We start from the raw sequence: 12,662 nt of genomic DNA, 5'->3' as shown, positions 1-12,662 counted from the left end.
AAAGTGGGCTTTGACTTGGACTAAAATAGCCAATACATGTTTTGAATGATCTGGCAAAAAATAAAAAGATATGACAGCCTGACAGCTTCTATATTTAGACCAATTGCTATATCTCCAATTGCACGTGCCACATAAATTGCATATAATAAATTATATTATCATTATATAATTATATATATTATATTATATTATTATTATTATATTTGGGTATATCATGAATAATGGGTAATAAATCTGAGATCCTGTCAACCTAATTTTTTTATTAGCACAAATAATCATTCATTTGAACGTATATTTAGTTTCTGATAAATACATGTCAGCTGCCTCTACATATGCAAAATCTGTGCCGTTAGACAAAATTATCTGATTTTTTCTTGATGTTCTCCAAACAATGACTATATAATTTACAGTAAGTCCTGTCCAAACATCCTGTTTCTTGAGGAAACCGTCTCAAACTTGTTTAATAAGACATATAAACTCTCTTTTTTGCCCCAAGGAAAAAAAAAGAAATCTTTCATTTACACTGACCAAAAATAACAAAACAAAACAAAAAAGCTAGTATTTTGAATGAGGAAGGGTTTTCCTGAAACAGGAAATGCTTTACTGCCCTCCGCCCATCTCTCAATCCAGATGTCAACTCCTCTGAGAGTACATCCTCATGTCAACATTAAATCCAGTGGGCACGACCTCTTGGAAACGCAAGAAACAGATTATATGGGAAATGGGAAACTCCAAAATCACATCACTACAGTTTAAGGCCAGAGTCATTTACTGTAAGCACAACTCTGCCAAGGCCATAATCGTCACCTCTACGAGACACTGACTCTCAAACGGGCCATAAAACACACACTCACACTCTCTACCTGACACTTTCAAGTTTTACCCAGCATAAAGCAAAACTTACACTGTAATGAGTTTGCAGAAGAAAGATGGAGCTCTTACGGATTGAATGTACTAATGTCTTATCTGTGTGCGTGTTGACAGTATCAACCTCAAGGCACAGGCCAGTTTGTGGGTTTTATGAACCACCTTATAGGCCCAAAGATCTTAAAGGCTGCATTATATACCAGCACAACAAAAACAGACGATAACACAACTAACCGACATCTTAATGTCATCATCAAAAACCTCAATTTGAAACAGCTTATCCTTTATACACTTGATATGACTGCTTTCAGCCAATAAACTCTGCAAGCTATTCCACAATACAGTTATTAATACCTCTAGATATTTCAGATAATAAGTGCATTGCAGGGAGAAAATGAATCACAGTGAGAAGAATTTCTACCTTGCATCATGTTTCTGTAGGCATTATCAGTTATGGAGTAGATATGAGGGGGGACTTCATGACGTTTCTTCCCTTTGTACATATCGATGATTTTCTCTGAGTAGATGGGCAGCATTTTATAAGGGTTTACCACCACACAAAACAGGCCGGAGTACGTCTGCAAACACAACAAATATGAGGAGGAATAGTTAGCGTAAGTGTGTGTTCTTGTTTCTGTCGGATGATTTTAGGACTGAGCATCTAGCTTTTAATAGCTTCATTAGAATCAGGACTTTCATGTTGCATACTTACATAAATAAGCCCAGAGAAGTATCTCTCACGGAGATTGTGCAAGACAGAGGCCTCGTTCAGGCAGGTGAGTTCGGCCATGTCTTCCACCTTGCTGAACTTGGGTGGATTCATCTTCTGGATGTCATCTTTGTTGACTGTTGCCTTCTTTCCATTATCAGCCAGTTCCACCAGCACCTCTTCGCCATGCTCCTCCTTGATACTAGCCGCCTCAAAGCCGTGCTTCTCAGATGGGACCCATACCAGCTTTTTGGCCGCCCAGTCGGCCTGAGCCATTGGGCTGTTCAGGACGTCTCTGTCAACAAAGAGGAACTTCTCATCCTCAGCTGGGGTCTTCTTGGACATCTTGGCCTAAGGTGGAGTGCCAACTGCTGGAGAGAACAAATGGACAGGATATTAGGAAAGATGGATGGTAAGAGTACAGAGAGCAGCACTGCAGTCTGCCATCCCTTGTAGATTGTGGTTGACACTCAAAACCAATGCTACAAGTGTCCTGCTGGGTAAAGACGGGCAAAAATCTGTGGACAATGCAGCAGCTTATGACTCTCAAAGTCGGAGACTTGTTTTTACAGTTACATCTTGTGGGTGTAGCTTAAAGAGTTAACATGCTTCCTCCATTGGGGAGTTCCATTCTCACAGACCTCCACCCCCTCTCAACCCCACACTTTCTCACACACACACACACACACCACAAGGGAAATGCACGAACAATTCCCCTTCCAAATGCAGATATGAAGATTGAGGCTGGGATTTTGATCTTAATTACTTGGATACAGTTACGTGAAACAATTAATACTCAGTGGCTTCAACTCATACTCAATGAGGGAGTCATTGCTTTATTGACATCTAATTGACATCTATTTTTTCCCACATCTTTTAACCCCTCTCTCTCTCTCTCTCTCTCCCTCTCTCTCTCTCTCTCTCTCTCTCTCTCTCTCTCTCTCTCTCCCTCTCTCTCTCTCTCTCCCTCCCTCTCTCTCTCTCTGTCTCCCTCTGTCTCCTGGTAGGAGCCTTCAGTCTCATGCTGTGATGACCATATATGGCTCCTTTCTCTGGAGCTGGGCTCTTTTTCTGCGGACCTAAACAGCAAGGCTAGTGAACTCCCAAACAAAGCCCATATAGGGAATAGTATGTCTCTTGTGGACTTCATCGTTTACTGCAAAATGATAACAGCGAGGGAGAGAAGCCTAGGGGGCCCGGGGTTTTTAACTATCATGCTTCACGTGGGCCCCTGGCAGCATTCATTTTTAAATGCAACGTCTAGTAGTTACATTACGATTAAGTGACTGGGTCTGGGAGAGCTATCTGCAGCAGGAGGTAATGTGAAGTGTAAATGGTAAAAGGTACAGGAAATGTACATGCACCTGACTTTAATGTGTAAATAAAAACACTAGTAGGAAATATGTTAAGTGACACAAAAGGAAAAACCTAAATCCTTGACCCCCACTGTGAGGATATCTAGTAGTTCAGCTCATCTGTGGGGAGCATTGTGATGATATGATGTGGGTCAGCTTGTTCCTGTAAATGGGAGCATCCCTGCAAATCAATACAAAGTAGTTCTGCTGGATTAGTTTAATCTACAATTGGATTGATCTCTTATAGGATGACTATGTAGCCATCCATAGGACTATCCATTTACAGTGGCTTACAATTTACTTTGCTCTACATTTGCTCTACATTGACATGTTCTCTGATAAACATTAAATACATTTGCTCCACTAAATCCAGTAAAACAATATTGTGATGAGTCACATTAGACTGGCTTTTAAACACCAGCCTAAAAAAACATCCTGAATTACAGACAATAAATCCTGTCTGTACAATGTTACTTTTAACCTCTCCCATCTCTTTGTAGACTGAGACTGAAACACACTTTAAAGAGGAAATAAGCAATAAAAAAGGTCACTGACTGTAGTGAGAAAGCTTATAAATGTACCCCAGAGATAACCAAACAAAGCAGAAAACTACCAAAAAAAGACAACTTTCCATTTATCAAAACCTACAAAGTCAGTAGAGAAGTCCAGTGGGGATTAGCTGAGGATGATGAGCAGCCAATCAAGGTGGTCCTCCTCGTCCTCTTTAACTTTTCTCAGAATTCAGCTTAAAACCTTTGTAAAGTCTCCTCTTGCACAGCTTGTTGTGTGAACACAATTTCTGCTCATTCATTGCATCTTAAAGGCAACTTTCTGAAGTAGGACTGCCTGAAACCTTTAACGATGACAAATGAAGTCATCACAAGACTCCATGATGCACTTTTACTCACTATGAGACAAAACTCCCCACTGTCCATTATAATTAATGTTAATAGCCATACCATAAATCAGTAAAAATAAAATATTCTACACCACATCAGAGCATCACTTGTAGCACAGCGACTCATAACTCTGTTTAACTCATAAGCATAAACCACTGAGGCAAAGTGAGCTCATGCTTCTGTTAATGGACGTGTCACGCTGATATTCTGTTGATCAGAAGTTATGATGGGTCCCATAAACAGAAAAAACTATTTCTTGTCAAAAATAATAAACCAGTGGAAATGTTTCCCCAGAGACTTTGTGGCCTTTCTATTTGTAGTTGAGAGAGTTTGACCTGAAGGCCCAGTACTCATTTCCTGTCTCAAATGTTTTACAAACATTCTTGCTGTTATCAATGTTCAAATAAACTCTGACTCACAATATTTCCACGCTTTTGTATAATGACTAGTGTAACAGCATCTGAATAAATTAAATTAAGTTTTCTTGAATAAATACTTGATCTGTATGGGGAACATACTCAAGCATCCCTTGACTGTAGGATTATCCTAGAACCATCAGGCTGATACAAAAAGTAACAAAACCGTACAGTTATAGAAAAGTATAGAGTTTACCTACTAATAAGCAATCCATTAATTGTGCAATTATTAGAAGAGAAAGCACTGATAAGTGTTGCTGGTTAAAAAAAAGAAGCCACTAGTAACTTTTTTCAGCAGTCAGCATCTCAAACAGACAAGCAACTAAACACAACCATATTTGGAAAACAGGAAACACCATGGTTAGGCTAGCTAAGACTTAACTTCCCTTTTACTTCTACTTCAAAGCTGTATGAAAGGAATATCTTACAGAGGAAACCATAATCTGCTGAATTATAGCGTACATTTCCCCACTAATCCCCTTCATTTAATAATCTAATACGTTTGCACACATAAGAATTAATAATAATGTGTCGTTTTCGTTTAGTTTAAATCACATAAATTATTTTTTTATTTGTCAGGGTGCTATCTGGAAAACTTTATGCAAAAGTGAAAGCTAATTATCCCGTCAAATGATTATAAAAGTCCCACTTTATCAGCTGAACACACCGAGGAAAAATAAACGTATTTTACGGTTAAAGTGGTAGAAGGATGAGATGCAACAGGTGCGCGTGAACAGTTATCTGCCATTCTTCAATAAACATTATACTCACGCAACGTGAAGAGACTTGAGACCTAGGGAGATTCGGGATTTGGAAAGCTGAAGTTTGGAGAAGGCGGCGGTGACGACGTACTCCAAAAGCAAACAGTCCAAATGACCCCAGTCAATTTCAACGCTTTACCATTTAAACTCCGCACTGTAGGGCGAGGGTGGAGCTGCACGCGCTGGCCCTCCTCCAGCGCCGTTCAGCTGCAGACAGCATCCATTAGCAGGGCAGGAGGCAGCGGACATGCGCACTGGGGTCACCAGCGGGTTTTCAGAGTCACGGTAGCTGAAAGCTGAAAGGTTAAAAGGTGCTGATGAAGTGACAGGTGGATAAAAAGACAACTGGAAAAAAATGGAAGTGGAAAAAAGCGTTATCTGTGTGCCTACTGCTCTGTAAACACTGGCACCTGCACATCTCTTAGATGCTGTTCAGCAGCTAGTCTTAAAGTAAGTAAGTAAAAAAAAAAAAGATAGACCCCAAAAAATCTTTAAAAATCTGAGGGGTTATTGCTCAACTCCCCTTTAAAAGATTACATAAAAGTTTGACAACTTGGAAGCAAAATATCTAAAGAAATTAGAGGTGGTTTACAAACTTCTGCACAGTGATATTAGTAATGACTGACTATATTAAAACATTGCCAATTTAATCATGTATCTGTTTTAAAAATCATTTATCACACACCACTAGGTCTGGAAACACCTGGACACTGACTCATTTATTTGAAAAAATCATGTTTAAGTTACAACAATGAACATAGATTTTAAGTAAAGACACTACTTTAATTAGACTATTTTTGCATCCAGGTTGGACAAAATTACAGGTTTAAGAATTACAGCTTTTTTCCCAGGGATCAAGTAAAATTGGCTAGCTGATTTAAAAGCTGTTACACAGACCAGTGTGGGGTCTCGTTTTGTTAGTAAATCATCAACTATTGTAAAAGGTCTGCAGTTGATTCAGAGTCCTGTATTTGGATAGGAATGAGCATTCCTCTAAACCAAAAACACTTGAGCAAAGGAATCTTTAAATGTATGTGGCAGGCTGCAGAAACAAAATATATCCATAGAATGAAACACATTCAGTGGTCAACATAACAAATAAGAACAAACCGAAAAAGACCTTAAAAGGACTCAAAACCTTTCTGTTCTCTAAATCTCATTAAAAACAAACTTGTGATCTGCTTAACTAATGATTGTACAAAATGTATCTGGTAAAATACAATATAGAGTAAAATTTAAAAGGCCTAATTATACAATAAAGACACAGCTAGTAAAACCTAGTGGATGTGTCCTCCAGTCCTACACCCACTAGTGTTTCTAGATTATGCAATGTGTTCCCTCTCCTCATAAGGCAAACCAGCTGTCTACAGCACAGGACTCCCCTTTTCCTGTAATCTCTTTGGAGAATTTCCCTCCAACATCCTCATAATTCACATAATAAATGTGACTTGTTATTTTGTGTGTGTGCACATGCATCCCGCGTGTGTTTCCTATCACTATGCATGTCACATTCCATGATCCAAAACAGCTGTACCCTCTCCATCCCTGTCCTGCTGCATCCCTCCTGTTTCCAGTTTCTTTTCAGTGGAACTTCCTATATAAGGACACCGTTCTATTTGCTCCAATAAATCAAACCACTGGTTGACAGCTGTGGCCTGTTCTGTGCCAGAGTGCTTTGCTGGTATGTCAGTGTGTGAAACCTGGATCGAAGACCAACATGGAGAACCTTCAGGCTCCCTCTGGCAAACGTCATGAAGGTGGAGTTGCATCCATGAGGAAGGTTACTCAGGAGAGACAGGACAGAGGGAGGGATGATGTCTGAAACGTGGAGGAGGAGGAAAAGAAAGCAGCAGATACACTGAACAGGGAGGCTGATGTGTGTGCCATATAAGGATAGTGGGGTCTGTGTGGAATCTCAGCAGCTTTCTGCATTACTTTCAAAGTCCAGCAAAGCAACAAGGCCACGTCCCAGTGACTAAATATGGTCCAACAGCAAATGAATTGTTCAAACAAAGCTGCCTCTATGGGGATAACGCTTATTATTTACCTGGACTGAGCCACTACAGATGAATGGTTTATTATTCTTTGATATTAGAAGGTAACAAGGAAGATTTCAGAGGAAGACTGCACAATGTAAGCCTTGTTTTTACTAAGTGTATGTGTGGAAAAAAAAAAAAAAAACAGACAGATGATAAACTCATAAACTTTACTAATCATCACACCATGACAGCAGTCAGTGAAAATGTCTATTAAAATATGTAAGGTGATCCATGCAAGATGAATAGCAAAGAAAAAAAAAGTATTTAAGGGGCACAGTGTCCTGATGAATTTAATCTGTCCTTAACTTTGGCCAAACTTTCAAGCTCCTCCAGTTATGAGATGGAAAAAAAACATGTCTGACCAGCTCCTCAGAGTAATTAATTAAGCTATAAAGAAGTGCACATTGTGACAAGGAGGCAGAGGGAATGAACATGGATGAAAACTCAGTGGTAAGATCCTAAGAAGTCAGTGAACAGAACAGAATCAGACAGGATAATCTTTTTTTTTTAATAATATCTTTTAAAATCTTTTTTCAAAGTAGGGTTTTAATAAGAAAAACAAATTGAAACTGTGGGACTCACATTTTAGCTGTTCACGAATCAAACTAAACCAGTCTTGATGACTGTTCCTCAGCACATACATAAAATCTTACTGCAGGAATCTCTACATACATGTTTAATGGTATTCTCTGAGTTTTTTTCTCCTCCTTCATGTCCATAGATGGCTGTCTATCGGAGAGAAAACATGTTCATGGATATATTTGACTCAAATGGAATGCAATCGCTTTCTAATTTGAGCCCAAGAGCAAACATTAATCCTCTGTGCTGCAGTTGAAAGACCATTACAGCCAATACTATACAGATTTTACAGGTCAGAAAAAAAGTTAGTTTTACTAATACAAAACATTTGTCTTACATTTTACACACCCACTCAAGATCCAATTAGATTTCTCTATTCCTTAATTAATCACAGAGAAGGCTGACCAAGGGAAGCACAAGCATCATAGCTCCCTGACGGTTAGTTAGTTTTTTTTGGATGGATATAAGATTTAAGAATTAGTGGAATTAGTTGGTAGTCAAGACATAGTTTTCCATTTCCAGAAAGAAACATTTGCATATCAATAAACCAGCTTACATTTAGAGAGCAATGACAGTCGTGCTAGCCTTGGTCAGGTGGTCGTAGTGGTTCTTTTCCACACAAGGTAAGGTTTGGCTGTGGACACAAAGAATCATAGCACTCCTCTCTTTGTGGTTGCAGAAATCTGATTGTTTTTGAGCAGGTGTGTAAAATGTGAGACAAATGTTTTGTACTTGTAAAACTTTTATTTTCAGACTTGCAGCATTAATCTGTTTTTGTGGATTTGATTTATACTTTTTACAGTTTCAAATATGGAGATACAAGTTACAAACCTTATGTCCCTATCCTCGCTCCAGAGTCAGGTGTCCCGTATTGGTCTTAATTTGGACTACATTTTCCTCTCTGACACCACCCTGACAGAGACCAGTTCCTTTCCCACAACGTTGCTGGTCTTGCAGATCACTTTATTGAGCCTTTTGGCAACAGGAACCTTCAGTCTGTTTTCCCAGCATGCAACAGGACGGATGAAAGTACTGGTCACCACAGACTCATAAAACATCCCAAACATCGTCCAGCAAATGCTGAAAGACCTCAGCTGCCTCAGAAAATAGAGGTGGCTTAGGCCTTTTCCATAGATGGTCTGGTGTTGTTGAGCCAGTTGAATATATTGTCATTGTGTTCACCAAGACATTTATTGTCGTCCACCATCTTCACATTCACCCCTCGGATGGAAACAGGGGCCACAGGTGTTCTGGTCCTCCAGAAGCTGCAAAGCTAAAAGTGGTTCTACTCACATCACATGACAAAGTTGAGTCTGTCTGTCTATCTATCTATCTATCTATCTATCTATCTATCTATCTATCTATCTATCTATCTATCTATCTATCTATCTATCTATCTATCTATCTATCTATCTATCTATCTATCTATCTATCTATCTATCTATCCATCCATCCATCCATCCATCCATCCATCCATCCATCCATCCATCCATCCATCCATCCATCCATCTTTATAAAGCTCTTTTCATGCTGAAGACAATGCAAAGTGTTTTACATGATAAAAAACAATTCATGCATATTAAAATAAAACAAGCCTTCACACATCAAAATAGATAACATGACAACTTAAAAAACACATTCATTATAGTCTCTTTCACACCCAGTTCACACCCCACACACATGCATATATACACAAAGCAGTTCCTCCCTTATTCTGCACAAACATAACTCCCTAATGTCTGTCTCTTAACTGAAGGTAGGTATAAAAATACTAAAAGTGATAAACATCTGGCTTGATGCTGCTGTAAGGAAACCATATCTTGGTGTGAATCTGTCCACACCAGGAGTCTGTCCATCCACGTCCAAAGAGGCCGCTGCCATAGCAGCCACTAAGATCAGGGCAGGCTGGGGTGCACACCACAGCCGTAAGGCTGCAGTGCAGGACCCCAGTGATCATCGCGGCAACAACCCCCAGACCGAGCAAGCAAAACTCCCAACGTGTAGGATCCCCATGAGGAAAATGCTGGAATTAAAACAAAGATTAAACAATCTTAAGAAACAGCTAGCAGCAATATTACAAATACACATAGAGAACTTCATAAAATAATGTGCTAAAAACTTAAGAAAGTTGGATAAAATTAAACAAAATACCATAAAATAAAATTATATAAAATAAATTAAGATCAAATAAAAATCAGTTTTAAGCTAAGCTAAAAAAAGGTGGGTCTTTTTAAAAACATGAACAGTCTCTGCAGCTCTGAGGTTCTCTGACAGGCTGCTCCACAGACGACGGCCATAATAATTAAAACTGGCCTCGCCGTATGTTTTGGTCCTTAGTTTAGGAACAACTAAAAGGCTGGGAGGATCTCAGTTTGCTAAGGATTTAAAAGCAGGTCAGATAAATACGAAGGCCAAAGACCGTTAAGACATTTATAAACCACTAAAAGAACTTTAAAATCAATCCTGAAACACACAAGGAGCCAATGCAGCAAATCCAAAACTGGTGTAATGTGTTCCCGCCCTCTTGTCTTCTTCAGAACTCGTGCCGAGTTCTTAAGTAATTTTAAGTTTGAAATAGACTTTTTGGGAAGACCAGAGAGCAGGGCATTACAGTAATCTATTCTACTAGAAATAAAAGCACACATCAGCATCTTCATGCTGAAAAGAGAGAGAAATGGGCGGACTTTCGCAATGTTTTTCAGATGATAAAATCCAGTTTTTGTTACATTTCTGTTTGGAGTAAAATCCAGCTCAGAGTTGAAAAGAACAGCCAGGTTTCTCACACATTGAGGATTAAAATGTTGTCATTTTGATTAAATGATCTCTCTCTTGCCCTTGGGCCTATAACATATCTACGTCATATGTTCATGAACAAATTGCACTGAAAGCGAATTATTATAAATGACTTTTATTAATTCAGCAAAATACAGTCAAATGATTTCTCCTAAACTTCTATAGCCATGCAATGTGGCACAGTGGTTAGACGTCTGCATCAGTAATCAGGATGAAAAAAAGCCTCATGATGGATAAACAGCTCCGAACACTGAGTTCTGTGTGTTGTGTGGGATCTAAAAGTCAGTTTTTCTGTCTTGGTAACAAAGCAGGTGAGAAGAAAATGTAGAATTATTGAAGAAAAAGTTCAGCTTGTGCTCAGGGTTTCATACAGTGGCTACATAAGATTTTATGCATTTGATCCTGAACCGGTTCGGTCATTTAAAACCAGCAGCAATAACTTATAGTATAATCATAATGTTCTGCATGATGTTATCAGGCTCTCAGGCTGAGGAATTTTACACATTTTACAACTTTGCTTCAGTTCATTGAGATTTGCAGAATTTATTTATGCAAAACTTTGAAGGTCAGATCACATAATTTCAGTCTGAAAGTCTGGATTTGGACTTGGTCACAGACCACATTGGTTTCAAGAATAAGCTTCACCTTTTACAGACGAGCTCACACTTGCTGATGATGAATTAATCAAGTGCCCTCTTCACTCCTGCAGATGCTGAAAGAATGGACTTAATTTTTCCTAGACTGTCTCTGAATGTTGCCCTCTATGTTAAATAATGATACAATGCAATATGTAATAGTTTTATGTGTGTTTTCTTAAAACAAATAAGAATCAGCAGTATTTGTGAATAGATTTTTTTTACTATTTATAATATAAAAGTATAGAAGTTCAGCTGGGCTTGGTTACAAATAGTTAAATGTCAGTTAAATGTTAATGTTATTTAAGTCATTGTTCAAGTGCAGAAAAAAAAAAGCAGAAAGCAAAGGCTTGAAGATGATATACTTGCTTACACCACACTCTATGGATGCTTTAACTTTTAAAAGTACAACAACAAAGTGACAATATAAGCTGATACTGATCAAATCTTTGAAAAATTTCCTAAAATCAACATTGATATATTTATATATTTTATATGTTTTCATGTTTTAACTACTAACCCTTGTGCTCTTCTCAAATTTGACCCTTCATGGCAAAAATGTACCTGCACCAAAATCAGTTGCATAATCAACTAAACAACTTGTTCAAAACTATCAGTTATCAACTATTCATTTTCAGGGTTTAGCCCTTTCAACGCCAGTTTATTTATTTGAAGCTTAATTATTTCTTTGACAAAAACAAACAAACAAAAAAAAAAAACAAATCCATATAGCAAATAGAGGGATGAGGCATTGGTGATGATTAGTCTTGGATATGTCCAAGATTAGCTACAAAACTGATTTAATTGCATTATTAATTTAATTGTAGTTTCAGATACCTCTGACAACAATGTCCCATTCCTAATATTTACCATATAAAAAATAGGAATTTTCTGTTTGTTTAAAATGAATAATCTATCAATTTAATTTAACTGGAGTTTGCATGTTCTCTCCAGGTACTCCAGCATCCTCCCACAGTCCAAAAATATCCAGTTTCGGCTTAACTGGTAACTCGAAATTCTCCCAAGGAGTGTTAGCCTGAATGGTGGTTTGTCTCTCTGTGTTGCCCTTTGATGGACTGGCGACCTGTCCAGTGTGTGACCTGCTACTCACCTGTTAACTGCTGGCATGGGGTTCAGATTCTCTGCAGCCCTGCACCGGAATTAGCAGTATCAACATAAATCAAACAGGCTTTTAAAAAGGTTAAAAACCTTATAATTGATGAATCTTCGGTAGTTTTGAGTAGGTGTGAAGTTGTTTAAGTGATTTATGATCAAAAAAGGTTGATGCAAGGTGATTTATTAGGTTTTTTGTGCATTTTTGCTACAAGATGTCCAGAGGGAGTATAAAACACATGTAAGGTTAAATTAAAATAATGATAAAGTTCTTGCAAAAATTCATGCTACAGCCTGAAACCAGAAAAAAAACGGAAGTGCAAAAGGGTTAAATGGGAAGTAAGTGGTATGAAGATGCAGTTTCATACACATTAACAGACTTGACACATATGACCATGGCTACAAATCACTAAGCTGCCAGCAGGTTTCACCCTTATCTGTGGGGACACTGCCACCATATGGTCTACATGAAGAACAACACTTCAACAAAACTACA

The 12,662-nt window shown here is 38.3% G+C and overlaps 1 protein-coding gene across 4 annotated transcripts in view; it reads right to left on the bottom strand.

Moving 5' to 3' along the window:
* myh11a (myosin, heavy chain 11a, smooth muscle) overlaps positions 1 to 5,170 on the bottom strand; it is a 31,489-nt gene extending 26,319 nt beyond the window's left edge. For 3 of the 4 annotated variants that reach the window (XM_041981920.1, XM_041981922.1, XM_041981923.1), the window contains exons 1-3: positions 5,018 to 5,155; positions 1,580 to 1,947; positions 1,289 to 1,445 (exon numbers count right to left, since the gene is read on the bottom strand). In XM_041981920.1, the coding sequence (XP_041837854.1) occupies positions 1,289 to 1,445; positions 1,580 to 1,921 (499 nt within the window). In that variant the 5' untranslated portion in view covers positions 1,922 to 1,947; positions 5,018 to 5,155. Of the gene's footprint in view, positions 1 to 1,288; positions 1,446 to 1,579; positions 1,948 to 5,017 lie in introns of all 4 variants that reach the window. The other variant, XM_041981921.1, reaches the window with a different exon arrangement.
* Positions 5,171 to 12,662: the final 7,492 nt, after the last annotated feature.

This window comes from Melanotaenia boesemani, chromosome 4, assembly GCF_017639745.1.
Source record: "Melanotaenia boesemani isolate fMelBoe1 chromosome 4, fMelBoe1.pri, whole genome shotgun sequence".
Lineage (NCBI taxonomy): Eukaryota > Metazoa > Chordata > Actinopteri > Atheriniformes > Melanotaeniidae > Melanotaenia > Melanotaenia boesemani.
The sequence above is the reverse complement of the archived record's forward strand: the minus strand, read 5'-3'. Positions and strand labels throughout refer to the sequence as shown.